Source organism: Microtus ochrogaster, chromosome 1, assembly GCF_000317375.1.
Source record: "Microtus ochrogaster isolate Prairie Vole_2 chromosome 1, MicOch1.0, whole genome shotgun sequence".
NCBI classification, from domain to species: domain Eukaryota; kingdom Metazoa; phylum Chordata; class Mammalia; order Rodentia; family Cricetidae; genus Microtus; species Microtus ochrogaster.
In genome coordinates, this window is record NC_022009.1 from 19,439,298 (window position 1) to 19,457,200 (window position 17,903).

Here is a 17,903-nt window from a genome sequence, read left to right on the forward strand (position 1 = left end):
CTCTGGAGCAGCATTGCTGGGTTCAGACAAGAGACTCTGGAGCAGCATTGCTGGGTTCAGACAAGAGACTCTGGAGCAGCATTGCTGGGTTCAGAAACCAGATTTCTGACTGAGCTGAGCCTGGTGGCGTGCGCCTTCAATCCCAGCACTCAGATCTCTGTGAGTTCAAGGTCAGCCTTGTCCACAAAGTGAGTTCCAGGATAGCCAAGGCTGTTACACAGAGAAATCGTGTCTCAAAAAAACCACACACACACACACACACACACACAGAGAGAGAGAGAGAGAGAGAGAGAGAGAGAGAGAGAGAGAGAGAGAGAGAAACAACAACAACAAAAGGCAAACAAAAAACAGATTTGCTACTTACTGGGAGTAGAATTTCCACCTCTGTGGCATGGTGTTCAAAATTAGCGTAGCAGCATTTATTTCACTAGACTATTAAGAAGGTAAAATGATTTATCTATAAAGTGCTTAACCCAGTATCTGGCATAGTGTACAGTAAAATGGTCTCTGGCTACAAAGCAATTGCTTCCACACCCTATGGTACAGACATACAATAAATAAGCCATTATATATAAGGCATAGAGGTCCAGTTCAGTGGTCGAGCACTTGTTAGCGTGCATGACGCCCAGGTTCAATCCCCAGAACTGCAAGGGGGAAGCAGTAAAAGAATATACAATCACATAAAACAAGAAGTTTTTTTTTAAGGTAATGAACTCTAAACATTGTCCCATAGCACTTATATTTGTTAAATAGAAATAAAAACTTTACCTAGAGTCTCTGGTGACAATGTAAGCTGGGGGTGGGGGGTGTTGACAGTTTTCTGTACTGCAGAGCGGCAGGTCAGTCTGGTACCTATCACTGCCAGTCTTGCGTACACCCAGCACTTCCCACATGCTTGTGAGTGATGTTGATACTGCTGGTCCAAGGCCTGGCCTTTGGAACAGGAAGCCTTCACAGCAGTGTCTCTGAGCCAGTCTTGGAGCTTCGAAAGCACTGGGTTACTGGATCTAAGTCTGAGTTTCTGTTTTAAAGGGCCTGGATTCTGACCTTAGAATTTGAATATAGTAGTGTCCCAGGAGATGCTGATGCTGCAGACAATCACAGTAGAGCATCTTTTCTCTCTTAGCATCATAAATGACATGAGACCCTAAAAAAGAATCTATATTCTTCGCTGCCTATAAATCAAATCCAAACTTCATCCAGAAACTCCTGGAATTCCTCATTCCCACTGCCACAAAGTCAAGTCATTATGCCCTGAATACACCTGAGATAGCAAACATCACAGTTCTACGAACATTCCTAGCCTTGGCTTATATGTAGCTTCCTCCTGCCCACCCATTCAGGGTCCTCAAATGATGTTATCCCCATAAGGCTCACAGAGCTCCGCAGCAGTTTCTGTTACTCCCCCAGTGACACTTTCCAACCTCTGCCTGGTCCAGTGATTGCTAATGGGGACTGTGTCATCCAGGAGGAAACTGGGCACTTCTGAGGTGCAAGGGGCGGGAGTAACTTGTGCCCGTTTTCATCTGCCTGCGGGCCTCATCCCATCTCCAGCACACAGTGGACACTCACGACTGAGAGAAAGAATGAAGGGGAGGATCCTCCCCAGGAAGGGCGCGGAACTGTCTAGTAATGGAAACTGGAACCCTGTGCCCGCCAAGCCTGATGACCCACAGTAACAGGTGTTTCCATCTCCGTTTCTGTGATTCATTCTGCATAGCTGCGCACGCACATAGCGTAAGCACACACAGGCTCCTGGAATAAAACGCCGGGCACGCAAACGTGCACCCAGTGTCCTAGGCGCCTGGGAGACACACCTCAGCGACAACCTGGATCCACAAAGGGGAGGCCCTGCCACCTAAAATAGTAATGTCTTACTGCAAACAAAACAAGCAATGGCTCCTGTCTTTTTTCCCCCATTGCATCCCGTTGCACCTTTCTTTTTAGTTCTAAAGAAAGCTGTTGGGGTGACCCCTCCTCCCGTCCTCCCATACACACGCACCCCTCCCCCACTGCCTCTTTCGGCCACGGCGAGTATCGGAAGGTTGGATGAATGAGAACTAGGGGAACCTTTTTGCCGTTAATCCTCCCCTCCGTTGAGCAAGCCCAGCTTCTTCCGGGTCAGCGACAATCACCACCACCACCACCACCCTGTTCGGGCCTCGCTGTCCCCTGCACCACGGCCAGGCGAGCACAGGGTCCAGTAACCAGCGGCGGCTGGTTGCGGGAGCAGAAAAGGGCGGGGACGAGGGCGGGCGCCACCGAAGCGGGGGAGGGAACTGGGAGGGGAGCGCTCGCAGGAGGAGGGAGCTGCCTCCGGCGGCTGGCGACGAGGATGGGAGTGCGGGGCAAGCGCGCGGCGCCCTGGGTCACGGCCGCGGCAGAGTCTGCCGGGCGCTAAGCCAGCGCCCGGCGCTTTTAAAGCCGGGATCCCGGCGCGCTCCAGGCGCGGGCGGCGGCCGGATGGAGAGGAAGGCCGCCCGAGCCTCGGGGAACCCTAACCCGCCCGCTCTGGGCGAGGGGCCGCGGTCCGTGCCACCACCGTGCGTCCCGGGCGGCGGAGGGGCCCCGGAGCGAGGCCAGGCTGGGGCGGCGGCCGAGCCCGCGGAGCTCATCCGGCGGGCGCACGAGTTCAAGAGCCAAGGGGCGCAGTGCTACAAGGACAAGAAATTCCGCGAAGCCATCGGCAAATACCACCGGGCGTTGCTGGAGCTGAAGGGGCTGCTGCCACCTCCAGGGGAGCGGGAACGGGACGCGCGGCCAGCTTCCCCGGCCGGAGTCCCCAAACCCAGCCATCTCTCGGAGGAACAGAGCAAGACGATTGAAGCCATCGAGATCGACTGCTACAACAGCCTGGCAGGTGAGCCGCGCCCCGTCGCGCCCCCTGCCCCTCCTCCCCCACCCCACCTCCAGGGGCCCCGCCCGGCCTCGCGTCTGTCCCCCTGCTCCGCCGACCTAGTCCCTCTGGGTCCCAGAGCGCCGGTAAGGTACACCGCGGCGCTGACTCCCTCCTGTGACAGTGGTGCTCCAGGGAGGAGACCTGGGAGGGAGGCGCTTGAGAAAAAGTGTGACTTTCAAGATGATGCCTTCCAAAGGCCATAGTCATCTCGAGTCTCTTCCCTTACATACATGGTAAATCTTACCTTTAAATGGCTGGACAGACAGAGGGCGACCCAGCGGGGTCTGGCAGCGACAGCTACTGCTCACCAGTGAACCTGGGTTCAAAATATAGAGGCAGCGCCCAGGTGTGTCCCACAGGCCATGGGTTCTATGGGCAGTCAATGCACCTGTCTGCCCCACTAAGGTATCACCCGCTCCAAAGTTGATCTATGCCTTCCCTTCTGTATGCATCCGGTGGGAATCGGCCTTTCCCCAAGTTCTCTTGCCCTAGTAGCAAAGGGGATTTTTTTTCAGGATGTCCTTAACAGCCTGAGCAAAATGGATTCCAAAAATGCTACTTTCTTCTCTCTGGGTCTTGCTGGTTGCTCCAGGTTGCCAATTCGTGGTAGGTAGGTTTTTAGCCCTGCTGAATTCTTGCTCTTCTTCATGAGGTTTATCTGTTGGGCTAAAGGTGTACATTTTACAATGTACTTTAGGGGTGATGCATATATATATATATATATATATATATATATACACACACACACACACACACACACATACATACATGTGTATATATATATGGTATAAAAATCTTTACAGTCTGTTAAAAAGGAGAACTCTGGGTCTTTCAAAGGACTTTCTGTGAAATATGGGAAACGGAGGCATGAGCAACTTGCCTTACAGTGACAAAACCACTCTCCTCTTGTCCAACCCTGTGTGCTGGGATATGGCATAGTCAAACTTCCCTGGTAGACTAGAAGGACATTCGTTTCTAACCTTAGAAGTTGCCTGAACTATGGACCTGTTCCAGCAAGGAGGAGGGGGATGACCGGTGGATGTGTCTGGAGGCTGGAAATGCCCCAACTAGGCTCTATTCAGAAGTGTAGAGCTACTGTGTTCCCTTGAGCACCAGCCTCCCTCTGCCTTTACAGTACTCCACGTTTGAGGTCATCTTTAGGCAAGCGCGCTACCGCTGTGCTACCATGCCCCTACAAGGGGTCATCTTTACTAGGGTGAAACTGACCCTGGGGAGACACTTTATACGTTGTGAAGTAGTTTGCAAAGGTAAAGAATCAATACCAAGTCACAGAAATGGTGATATTGGTCCCAGTATTACAAACAATGGCACCAGAGAAGATCGTGGTGCTGAAAGATGGAATTCTGAGTCTGAAAAAGAACACTTGATTCCTCTGTTTCCTGTAAGCGGCTGGCATACTGGCTGCTGCCCCGGTGACTAAAGGGCAGAGCAGCTGGGAGCAGAGGCCGAGGCACTCTGGATGGCTAATGCAGTGATTTGGGGGTGCTAATGGAGCCTGCCTCCAGTATTAGCCACAGGCGTTCCAGAACCACATTCACCCCACGCTTCTGGCTACCAGCCAGTAAGTAGCACTGCCTGCCCTCCACCCCACAAATGGCTACATTTCCCTGGTGAAACTCAAGATGTGTCCTTGGTCAGGCCAGCCCAGTCAGGGCAGGGCTGAGGTCTAGTCAGCCCTTCTATCCCCACCACCCAAACACTTTGGAAAACTTCCCTGGTGACAGAATGGAAAGAGATCCTAGCAGACTTTCCCTCAGCGGTCTTCTCGGAGACCCATCCCTTTTTAATATTAATAACTTAGTATGTGTACTACTAAGTACCTACATGCACTTTTTGAGACAGGGTTCACTATGTAGCCCTGGCTGGCCTGGAACTATACAGGTAGATCAGGCTGGCCTTGAATTCAGAGGTCCTCTTGTCTCAGAGTGCTGAGATTAAAGACATACAGCACCACACACACACACACACACACACACACACACACACACACACACACGCACGCACACACACTACTGAAAGAAATATAGCCATTTGCCTTACAGAAGGGTATCCCGAGGCCTCAAAGCCTTCCATCTCTAAAAACAATGCCTTTGCCATCAAACTTGATGCAGAAAGCCAGCATCTTCCAGACCCCTCCTGTTACCTGGTACCAGACTCTGGGGGACTCTCAAAACCCACATTTCAAAATTCTTTGGGGGAGCCCTCAGTCCTGGTCATCAGGAAAGAAGAACATACGGGACCTTGATTCAAGGCTCCGAAAGTACCACCTGATGTCTTCAGATCTCACATAACTTTGTGAGTGATGACAAGATGAACAGTTTTGTCAGAGTCTACACAGTGTGTGGAACATTCATCACCTGGCAGGAAGGCTCTGCACAGAAATCACTTTGACGAGAAGCCTGACATTGTTCTCTTTGCATTGTCACATGAAATCACATCAAATCCCAGTCTCTCAGAAGTTCCAGCTAGTAGCACATAGTCCTTTCTCGTGGGATTATCAAAGTAGTAGATACCTATATAGATATTTTCTTCCAGAAAAGAGCAAAACCTTGAAAGAACTGCAGAATGACCTCTAAATCCACCTCCTGAAGAAATCTGTGTTTAGCTGGGGGGGGGGGTAGTGGCGTACATCTTTAATCCCAGCGCTTAGGAGGTAGAGGCAGGTGGATCTCTGAGTTTGAGGCTGGCCTGCTCTATAGAGTGAGTTCTAGGACAGCCAGAGCTACACAGAAAAACACTGTTTTAAACAAAAACAAAAAAGAAATCCATGTTGAATGTGTGCCTGTGTGTGCGTGCGTGTGTGTGTGTGTGTGTATGTTTACAAAGCAAGGCTCCTTGCCCTTCTGTTATACAGTAACATATTCTGCTCTTAACCCCACTTACCATTGTGTCAGAAGCATTTATACGCTTCATTAAAAATATTTTCATGAAGATTATTTTAAACATAAAATAAAAGATTTAAGTATGTATTCTCAGTTATCTTTGGTTAGAAAGGGAAGAAGAAAGACTCGTATTGTTTTGCTAGGGCTAGCACAGTGCAGGCTGTCCCGTGAGGTAGTTTTTACCCTGAGCCCTGGCTAACAGGAAGGAGGGAGCCAAGAGCAGGTTCATTCTGGCAGAGAAGCAGCTGACCCTTCCTTCCATCAGGGATTTGGTGGCCCCCGGACAACCTGATGATGTGGTTCTTAAGGCCCTGTCCTTCACATAGAGCCATATGTAGAGATAGAGGCGTGGCATTGGGAAGGAACTTAGAATAGCCCAGAAACACCTAGAGAATTAAAATGTGTTGCTAAGGGCTGCTTTCTCCAAACAAGCGGCTGTGGTGAGGTATCTGGAGAAAACTTGGACAAGCCCTCATGCTCTGTCTACAGAATCCTCAAGAATAGCAAGGGAGATGCTAGGATGCAGTGAGAGGTGTTAGTCTAATGCCCATTTGAATGACCCTGGAAGCCCAAGAAGGCTGTGCAGACTCTGCAAATGGTCCCAGGTTATTGCCTCTTCTGACTCAGATTTCATTTTGGATGGGAAGACACTGGCTATCTGTGCAAGGCTAGGGTTTTGCATGCCTTGTTCTCTGGGAAATTCAAGGGAATGGCATTTTATTCTTTTGGAATTTCAATAGAAAAGCTAATCTAACCTGCCCAGGAAGACTGAGGAATCTGAGCCTTCCTGAGGCCACAGAGCAAGCTTGCATTTGTTGTTGACCCTGAACAAGACACATGATTCTCCTGGGGCCTTAGAACCTTGTGAAGGATAGAATTTTTCCTCTTGGGGCTCTGGAGGCTGCATCTGGGGTATGGCGACAGAGGTGCAACACACATCACTTTATTGATATTTTCAAGACCCACAATTTAAATGGCAACAGTGGGGATAGGTGCCACTGGATCCCAACAAAAGCTGGAAATCTGTGCCCTGATATTCCTCATGGCCTGCAATAAACACTTACCATTCTGTTCTATTGCTATTTCTCTACCTATGTAGAGCCATGTTTGGGAGATTTGTTTTCTCTTCCCAAAGGGTAGACAGTATCATATCAGTCTCAACTTTAGACCACAATATAAAAGGCCTAGGAACAAGTTCATACCAATAGAAATCCTGGAATAGTGCCCTCTGAAACCACCTTTATTGGTGCTAGTGGACATGTCTCAAAGTCATGGGGTCAGGGCTGGGCACACAATATTCAGAGCTGTTCTAGTTGTTTGTCAACTTGACATACACAGGCCAGGATCATTTGCACCCTTCACACAGGGTTCTCTGAAAAGTAACAAAATGGGACTGAACTATGGGTTGCCCTATCCTTCCCTTTCTGCCATTTCCAGCAAAGAGGGGACTTCAACTGACCAAATGCCCCATCAGGTCTGTGAGGTGTTTTCTTGATTATGATCGATGTGGAACAGCCAAGCCCAGTGTGGGCTGGCGGTCCTGGGTTATATAAGAAAGCAGGGTGAGCAAACCACAAAGAGCAAGCCATTAAGTAGCTCCCCTCCATGTCCTCTACCTTAGCTCCTGCCTCCAGGTTTCTGCTTGAGCTCTTGCCCTAGCAACCTTCCTACACAATGACCTGAGGTTGGGATGAGTAAGCCAAAATGAACCCTTTCCTCCTCAAGTGGCTTCTGGTCACAGTGTTCTATCAGTGCCATAGGAACCTAACTATGTCAAGAGCACAGCAGGAAAATATGGAACTTGAGCTGGGCAGTGGTGGCACATGTCTTCGATCCCAGTACTTGGGAGGCAGAGGCAGGCCAGTCTCTGAGTTCGAGGCCAGCCTGGTCTACAGTTTAAGTTCCAGGACGGTCAGGGCTATACAGAGAAACCCTGTCTCTAAAAACAAACACAAGAATAAAGAAAATAAAAACAAAAGACTATAGAACTTGTTCAAGAAGCAGGGAAATCATATCACTAATGACCCGAAAATATAAAAATTTTACCTGGGACATGACTGCAACCAAGTACTTGGAAGGTTAAGGGAAGAGGGTCATGAGTTCAAAGCTATCTCTCCTCATCTAACCTGGTCTATATAGTAAGTTTAGGGCTAGACAGCCTGGTATAGATAGGCATTCAAAATTAGCCAGTCTAGTCTATATAGTGAGTTCAGGATTAGTTGGTCTGGTCTATACAGTGAGTTCATGGCTGGTCTACATAGTGAATTCAGACTGGACTGTCTCAAACCCAACCAAAACGAGGTAAAAGATAAAACTTTTCTTTCATGGTTAAATTTGTTTTTAATGTCATTACCAGTAAATAAGTTAAATTTTTATACTGGAAAGAATTTCACTATTCATATGTGTTCTTTACAATGTCGGTTTTAAATGAGACTATGACTCCTTAGCTTGAATGTGGGATCAAAACTTTCACAATTCATGTTTTGTAGTTCTTACGGGCATGCATAATTCATTCCTACTGGAACAGTAGGAAGGCTACACAAGCGAACTGTTTTTATTTAACTTCCTTACATGCATATTTTATGTGCAGATGACACATGCACCCTTCACACAGGATTCTCTGAAAAGTAACAAAATGGGACTGAACCATGGGTTGCCCTATCCTTCCCTTTCTGCCATTTCCAGCAGAAGTGGTTGACTAAGCCGAGATTCAACAGAAATAAGAGAGAATTTCTTATTCTGTGGTCGGATGTTTCCCTTCTACCCACCTGTTTCCAAATACCCAGAAGTTGCTTCCCAGATGATTGACTCAGAGGCTTAATATAAATGATAAATGCTCAGCCAATAGCTTAGGGTTATTAATCATTAGCTTTTACATTTTAAGTTAACCCATATTTGTTATTTACACTCTGCCACATGGTGGTACCTCTATTAGCATGGACATTTATCTCCTGCTCCCTCTGTCTGTCTGGTGACTCCTGACTCCATCTTTCCTCTTCCCATCATCCTTAGTTCGGTTGCCCCACCTATACTTCCTGCCTGGGTACTGGCCAGTCAGCATTCTATTAAACCAATTCGAGTGACATATCTTTACAGTGTACAAGAGGATTATCCCACAGACAAGGATATGATTGGCTTCTATAGGACATTTGTGTTACTTAGAACATCTCCTCCCTTCACCCCCTGAATTTGAAGACGTTTCTGGTTTAAGGGAGAGTGTGTGGTCTCTTGGGTTTGCCAGTGTGTCCACTTAGTTATAGATATAACTAGTTACAGTTATAGATATTACCTACTCACATTGAACTCTGTGTCGTGTATGGATCTGCCAGAAGTCTGTGCCTATGTGAATTACTGTGCATTCATATGTGAACGAGGCTTTAGAGAATAGCACTACACTGGTCTCTGGTGCACGTTATATGGTGTCATCAAACCTCCCCTACAAAATGCAAACTCAAAATTGTTGAATGTGAAGAAGGCACCGGAACAATATAGAACCAAGTACTGGTTGCTTCTGAACAGGGGCCCTAGGCAGCTTCATAAGTAGTTTGCCTTTGAGGGCAACCCTCAATGAGACTGTAGGAGATGAAGGGATGCATCTAAAATATACAAAACTAGGTGTAGATGCTGAGATGAAGTTGAAAAAAAGAGAGAGTATTCAACAAGAACAGACATGGACCCAGACAGCCTAGCATAGAGGTGGAGGAGTTACAACTGTGATTAACGGCAATCAGGACTTCAGAGACTAGGAACAAACAATTACCTGCTGGCCAAAAGATGAGCTTTGGGGAAAGAATTTGTGGAGAAGGAGGAAAGAGAGACTCAAAGCCACTTTTTCTGGGACTGTCGTGTAGGTAGCATTTGGACAATGTGTCTTAAAGACCTTCTAAATGCAGCTTCTAAAGCCATCTTCCAAAGAAAGGTGGAAGGATTAAATGTGCAAAACACATTCAGGAAAGACACTGGGAAGAACAGTCTAACCTTGGACTTTGGGCTGAGTCTCTAAGGTGAACTCTGAAGCTCCTTCGGAGGCCTCCATGGGACTTTGTCAAGCAGCCTCTAGGCAGAAACTCTTTTTTTTTTATAGGATTTTTTTTAAGATTTATTTATTTATTATGTATACAACATTCTGCCCCCCATGTATGCCTGCATGCCAGAAGAGGGCCACAGATCTCATTACAGATGGTTGTGAGCCACCATGTGGTTGCTGGGAATTGAACTCAGGACCTCTGGAAGAGCAGCCAGCACTCTTAACCACTGAGCCATCTCTCCGGCCCTAGGCAGAAACTCTTGAAGGGATCTTAAATCCAAATTCCCTACAGCCCAAATACTCAAGAAGGTCTGTGCAAGATGCAAAGATCTGACGGCTCTACAGACAGACAGGAAGAAACACCAAAGTACAGAAAAGCCAAAAGTTGCTCCTGGAGTGTTAACGGTTGGGTCTCAGCTGCAGAGGGAAGGTCTCGCCATCCACTGTACTTGTTCACACTGCACCTGTTCCAAACAGCAAGGATGAAAACTGGATGTCTCAAGCAAACAACCCAAGACTCCCTGATGCCCTGGAGTCAGATGCATGTTGAAATAATTTTCTATTTCAGCCTAGATCATAGGTATGGCTTAGTCTCAATCACAGCACAGTAACATGTGCCCTAGCCCAGGCAACAGTGTGAGACATAAAAAGACCAAAGATGGGGGCAGAGAGATGGCTCTGCTGTCAAGAGCACTTCTTACTCTTGAAAAGGATCTGGTGGCTCACAACTGCCTGTAACTTCAGCTCCACCGGATCAATTTTACAGCTTTGGGCTTTAGCACCCATGTATCAGGCCCACAAAGACACATAATTAAACAATAATAAAATAAATCTTTTTTTTTAAAGGCCAAAGACAATGTGGCATCTCTAACCTCTGCAGGCATTGACTTAGGAAATTGACTTAGGCATTGACTTAGTGCCTCCTTGAAATTTCTCTTAGTCCATCTGCTTTCTTCTTTTCCAACAACACAGCCTACATCTCATTGCTGTTAGAAAGATACACTTTGACATTTCTAGGGCAACTCCCTTGTCCATCCTTTTGTCATTTCTTCTGGAACTTATGCATCCCTTTCTGGGATTGTGTCTCGAGGAACTAGGTGTCTCATTCTCTGGAACTTGTGTGACCAGACAGAACTGGTGTGTTAGTGACTTTTCATGCTGTGACAGAGTCTGTGACAGAAACAAATTAAGAAAGGAAAGATTGACTGCGGCTCATAGTCCATCATGCTGAGAAGGCGGGACTACGGGAGCGATTTGGAGCTGAGACAGTGAGAGATTGCGGTGATTGGTTACAGGAGCTGCCATCAGGAAGAATGCTCAGGCAAAAAGGAGGGCTATATCCCATAATCCCTGTTCCTACTGCCCTGTGTCTGCCAGCTACCTCCCAACCCCTCAGAACAGAGCCACCAAGTAGAGACAAACTGTTCAAACAGTTGAACCTGTAGGAACATTTCACATTCAAACCATAAAGCCTAAACACCCTTCCTTGTCAGTGGAAAGGTGACCTGGGTTTGTATGGTCAGAGAAAAATAAGCCTGTGTAGTTGGTTGTTTTTACTCTTTGCTCTTTGGGGGCCCGCCACCCAGCTCCCAAATAAATACACACACTGAGATTTACTATTACTTATAAATGTCCAGCTTTAGCTTGGCTTGTTTCTAGTTGGCTTTTTTAAACTATCCCATCTATCTTTTGCCTCTGGGCTTTTATCTTTCTTTTTTTTATAACTTATTTATTTATTTAATTAATTAATTTATTAAAGATTTCTGTCTCTTCCCCGCCACCGCCTCCCACTTCCCCCCCTCCCCCAATCAAGTCCCCCTCCCTCATCAGCCCAAAGAGCAATCAGGGTTCCCTGCCCTGTGGGAAGTCCAAGGACCACCCACCTCCATCCAGGTCTAGTAAGGTGAGCATTCAAACTGCCTAGGCTTCCACAAAGCCAGTACGTGCAGTAGGATCAAAAACCCATTGCCATTGGGCTTTTATCTTTCTATATGCCTTTCTTTACTTCTTACTCTGTGGCTTGCTGTATAGTTGGGAAGTTGATCCCTCAAGTCCTCTCCTTCTCCTTCTCCTGCTCCACTATCTCCTCTTCCCAGATTTCTCCTCCTATTTATCCTCTCTGCCCACCAGCCCTACCTATCCTTTCTCCTGCTTACCTATTGGCCATTCAGCTCTTTATTAGACCAACCAGGTGTTTTAGAAGAGCAAAGTAACACAGCTTCACAGAGTTAAACAAAAGCAACATAAAAGAAGGTAGCACATCTTTGCATCATTAAACAAATGTTTCACAGCATAAACAAATGTAACACATCCTAAACTAACATTCTACAACATAAGCCAGCATGTGAAACTGTTTAACGGGCAGAGGGACTTGGAAGCCCACCTTGCCTCCCCCTCTTGGCGTCCTGCCTGCTCCAGAGTGTGTGGCTCCAGCCACGAGTTTTGAGTAGCTTTAGTGGGAGTGCTAAGAGCTGATGCTGGCTTCAGACACAGAAGAAATGAACTGCTAGGGAAGGTGCCCTGGGTGTGTGCTCTGGAAGCTGAGTGTGGCTGCTGTCTTCACAAGAGCCGGCCCTTAGGAACACAGCAGAAGCCTGGCCTGATGCAAAGGAGCCTGAGCTACAGAATCTGTCTCCTGTTTGCTGACTGCCTCAAGTCAAGGAGTTTTGCCTCTTGAGTTATGGGTTTCTAGTTTGTAAAAAGGGAGGGTTGGATTCTGGGACCTCTGAAGTCCTTTCCCGTCTCTTACAGGTTCTTCTCTTCTGAATCGCAGACCAGTACACAGTGCTTCTGTGTGTTCTTACAGAGACCAGTCTCCAAAATTTATTATACAGGAAGGTTTAATGCAGAACAGCATCCAATATGACGGTCCTCATTTGGATATTTAAGAGTCAATAACAGTCTTTGCATTTGAGATCATGTCAAATCATAGTGCAGCAGTTGTCACCTTTGGAAACAGAGGCTAAAGAACTTCAGACAGAAGACAGACAAAGGAACTCAGATTTTTATTTGAAATCTTTCTGTAATATTGGCATTTCTAACTGTATGCTTCATAATGTTTTTTATTGTTTTTACTATTTATTTATTTATTTATTTATTTGATATTTGAGACAGGGTTTCTCCGTAGCTTTTGGTTCCTGTCCTGGAACTAGCTCTTCTAGACCAGGCTGGCCTCGAATTCACAGAGATCCGCCTGCCTCTGCCTCCCGAGTGCTGGGATTAAAGGCGTGTGCCACCACCGCTTGGCTTCATAATGTTTTTTAAAAGAAAAAATGAAAACATTAGTTTTCTGTGTAGAGAAATTATGAGCTCTCTTGCTTTCCTTACATTTGCCCCAAGGTAACTTAACACGCGTATTTTTCAGTATCACTCTTGGAATCAGCTGTCTCGTCTGTCTTTGTCAGACCCTTTATCCCAGACCCTATGTTCTCTCTTATGTCCCCTGATAGGATCCAATCCACATACAGAGCTCAGTCCTGGCAGCGTGATAGCTCACAGAGTAGGGAGAGGACTGTACATTAACATAAATTTGGATCTGGTGGCGAGACAGGGACGGCTAGGGTCAGCGCTTGTGACATGAGTTGGTCCTGGACATTACTACTGTGCGTCTAGCATTTGGGAAGGGGTGGGATGAGTGTCCGGGATTCTTGTCTAGGGAATCCTGCCTGCTGCTGCCTCCAACAGAGTACCAGAAGGAGGCCTACACATTCATCTGATCTTTACTGGACACCTGCCATGGCTCTTCATCACCCAAACTTGAGCCACTCTGTTCTCAGACTTTGAGACCAGGCTCTGCTGGAAACCTGCTCTGCAACCTCAGGCAGACCATCCTTCAGAGGCTCGGTGGGACAGCTTCTCTCCAACTCCCCTTTCAGGAGCACTGAGCCACTAGGCCTTTGAAGGGCTTGTAGCCATCCTCCTATCTCATCCTTTGTCTCTGGGAACTGTCAGATTTGGGGACGGAAATGGGAGATAAGCTCCCTTTTATTCCAGTTGACTCATCTGTGCTGACAGCTACGTATTCAAAGAACTTGGCTGAGACTGCCAGGCAACCTCTGCAACTCGGAGAAGAGGCCAAGGGACTTCATTGTCTCTCAGGATGTTAGGGATGGATATGGGGTGTCAGAGGATGGTGAGTTGAGGAGGGGTTAAAGCCAATATAAAATTCTGCGTGGATCCTGGTATTCATTAATGACCCTAAATAGCACCCATTGATGCTGTATCTGACCTGATTCGTCAAAAATTCTGACTTTGACTCTAACCATTCAGTCTTCCACATCAGAAATGACCCCAGGGAGGCAGGGAAAGAAACAAAAAAGCCTTTGAGACACAGGCTGGCAAGGGCAAGAGTTTCGGGGAATAGATCCCAGCCAAACTATAATATCTCACAAAAAAAGTCACCCTTGGCCTAAGACTGAATAGCCTTGGGGAGTCTGGCCAGATCTGAAAGTTTTGGTCATACTAAGTCAAAACTGAGCACTTTTCTCGAATGGACCTGTCATCTCCAGATTGTAGAGACCACAGAACTCTCAGAGATTAGGGTAGCCTCTTCTCTGATACCTCTACAGGGAGGGTTGTGTGCCCATGTGTGTTGGGGGGCGGGCACAAGACACAGAGGCAATCCTGAGCTGCACAGAAGGACCCAGCAATGGACAGGGCTGAGTAATGAAGGAAGATTTTTTTTGTTTAGCATAAGGGTCTGCATTTGAATCTTGACTTTTCTTTTAACCCGAACAGAGCTCAACCCCTGAGAGCTACTTTGTTCATCACTGCAAGGGAGTAAGATGCGTACGTACCACATGGGAATGCCATGTGGTTAAAGGACGTCAGCACCTACACCCTTCATGGTGCCTGACGTGCAGAAGCTGATTAAGACGAGGGGTGTGTGCAGAGGTGGCGATATTAGTGTCAGCGGAGGGAAGTATATGGGAGGAGATGAGGAGGATGTGGCAAAGGAGGCTCTAGGAGCTTGAGAAGGAGATGAGAAAACTCTAAGGACAAAGGAGGGGTCACGAAAGCTTCACCCCCTAAGCAGTCCCAGGTAGGAAAGATGAGCAACATGTATCCAGCCCCTTTGGTGCTGATGTGGGGAGGCTGAGTGAAGGAGACGTTGACCAGATGTTCTCTGAGAGTCAGCTAAACTCTGCCAGAACCCCCTCTCCTGGCCCCAAAGGGTCCAAAGCCTGCACCCCCTTCTAGCTTCTCAGGATTGAGGGATGCACTCAAAAAACACATAGAAACTGTTTGGTAGGCCCTGGGGAGATGGGTAAGTGGGTAAAGTACGGGCTAAACAGCTTGAATTCCAGAGTTCAGATCCCCAGCACACATGGAGGTTCTGGCAGGAGTGGTAGCCCACCTTGGGAAATGAAGACAAGATTATCCCCAGAGCAAGAGTCCTACCTAGACTACTTGAATCATGAGCTCTGGGCTCAAGTAAGAGACCTTGCATCGATGTATATTGTGGAGAGTGACCGAGGAGGACACCAAAGTTAACCTCTGACCTCCCCACCCACACACACACATTTAAAAAAAAAAAGGAAAGAAACTGCTGGTTTCTAGACTGTCCTGGGCCCCAGGCTGACACTGTGTAAGAGAATGGGGCTCAGATGTGTCTGGATGTGTCTGTTCTCTTCCACGTTCCAGCCTCTGCCCCAGGGTTCCCCAGTGTCTTTCTTTGAACTGAACCAGCAGGGAAAAAACTACAGGCAGGTGGGTGCTCTTACAAATCAGACCAGTCTCCAGCTGTGTGACAGTAAGGACTTGATGAGATGAGAAGAGACATTCTGCCATCGTTGAGATCCCTGTAGGTCCCTATAGAGCTTAACAAGAAAGCAAGTGGGATGGGAATGGGATGGTGATGGTGGAGTGGGGTGATGATGATGGAGTGAGATGATGGAGTGGGGTGATGATGGTGGAGTGAGATGATGGAGTAGGATGGTGATGGAGTGGGGTGATGATGGAATGGGATGCTGATGGAGTGGGATAATAATGGGGTGGGATGATGATGGAGTGGAATGATGGTGGAGTGGGATGCTGATGGAATGGGATGCTGATGGAGTGGGATGACGATGGAGTGGAATGATGATGGAGTCGGATGATGATGGAGTGGGATACTGATGGAATGGGGTGATGATGGAGTGAGATGATGATGATGGAGTGGGACGAAGAAGGAGTGGGATATGTCAGGTACCCATGGGAGAAGTCATAGACAGATGCTGCCCATCTTCTACATTTTATGCAGGCACCTAAACCCCAAAGCTTCCTACTAGGCTGAGGATGGAGACAGCTCTGGCCTGGCTGGGTATCCTGGGAGTAGGAGAACAGTGCATATGTTGTCCCTTGGATCGCCTCTAGGGTGTTTGAAGATTAGGATGTCCCCAGTCTTCTCAACCCAAGACAACGCTAAGGTACTGCCCTATAACCAGACAGCATTGTCTGTGTGGAAACCCTTCTCTCTTTAACAGAATAGAAACCAATATTTGATTTTTCTTCATGTCTTGTTTTAATGGTTTCTAATTTAAAAAAAAGTATTGTAGTCACTGGAGTTGCTGAAAGTATAAGAAATTAAGGTACTGCCCTATAACCAGACAGCATTGTCTGTGTGGAAACCCTTCTCTCTTTAACAGAATAGAAACCAATATTTGATTTTTCTTCATGTCTTGTTTTAATGGTTTCTAATTTAAAAAAAAGTATTGTAGTCACTGGAGTTGCTGAAAGTATAAGAAATTACAGTAACAAATGAAGAATGATCATCAGCCACCTCACTTCAAGGTTTACCTTTCTCCAGTTTGTCAGAAATGAAGTTGGTCTCCTTTGGCTTTCTCAGTCCCACAAGGTGCTGCTCAGGACCTCTGGGTGTCACCAAGGACAGCCCAGTCCTCACTGCCATTTCCTTTCATACCTCACTAGTCTGCTGAGTTACTCTAGGCTTTACTGGGGCTTATGGAATGCGCAAAACATTTCTGTTTCTTAGGAATATTTTTTACTATTTTATTTTTTTAAAAAAAGAAAACAAACTATCTTTTTTTCATTATACATACCAATTCAAGTTCCTCATCCACTCCTCAGAGAGGGTAAGGCACGTTGTTTTAGGGAAGGCTCAAGGCCCTCCCTACTATATCTAAGCTGAGTAAAGTATCCATCCAAAGAGAATAGGTTACCAAAAAGCCAGTACATGCAGTAGGGATAAATCCTGGTGCCACTGTCAGTGGCTCCTCAGTCCACCCCAGCCATGCAACTTTCAGCCACATTCAGAGGGACTAGTTTGATCCTATGCCTGTTCCTTCCCAGTTCAGCTGGTGTTGATGAGCTCCCATTAGCTCACACAGACTGAGTGGGTGTCCCCATCATGGTCTTGACCTCTTTGCTCATATTCTCACCCTCCCCCTCTTCAACTGGACTTTGGGAGCTCAGGAATCTTCTTATTAAAACTTATCCACCATCACACTATCAGGAATTAATTATTAAACCCTTACTTTTTTGGCAGGTTCCTTCTACTCGCTATGCTTATGCCTCCTTTTCCCTCATTTCCATGTCCTAGCCTCCCCTCAGCTCCTGACATTACGTATGCAGAGCAGGTTGGCTGTATCTTGTTACCTTGAATTACCTGGTGCCTACCTTCAAGCTTCCACACACTTACCTGAGGCAGCTTGTTGTCGGGGTTTCTGTCCTGCCCTGTTCCTGCAGTCGTTAAGTCCCAAAGAAATCACACAGAGGTCCATATTAGTTGTAAACTGATTGGCCTATTACCTCAGGCTTCTTATTAACTCCTATAACTTATATTAGCCCATTATTCTTATCTATGTTAGCCATGTGGCTCAGTACCTTTTTCAGCAAGGCAGCCACATCTTGCTTCCTCTGTGGCCAGGAAAGGACTGCGGAAAAATGGGCTTCTTCCTTCCCAGAATTCTCCTTTTCTCATTGACCCGCCTCTACTTCCTGTCTGGTTGTCCCAACTCTACTTCCTGCCTGGCTACTGACCAATCAGTAAATTATATTTATTTAAAATATAATTGACAGAATACAGACCATGGTCTTACACCAGCAGCTGATGAAGATAATCGGGGGGGGGGGG

At 47.0% G+C, this 17,903-nt stretch overlaps 1 protein-coding gene across 1 annotated transcript in view; it reads left to right on the top strand.

The window, feature by feature from the left end:
- Positions 1–2,019: 2,019 nt before the first annotated feature.
- The window catches only part of Ttc9 (tetratricopeptide repeat domain 9), a 39,030-nt gene continuing 23,146 nt past the window's right edge, over positions 2,020–17,903 (top strand). The window contains exon 1 of the mRNA XM_005343297.2: positions 2,020–2,860. Within this exon, the coding sequence (XP_005343354.1) occupies positions 2,464–2,860 (397 nt within the window). The 5' untranslated portion in view covers positions 2,020–2,463. The remainder of the gene's footprint in view (positions 2,861–17,903) is intronic.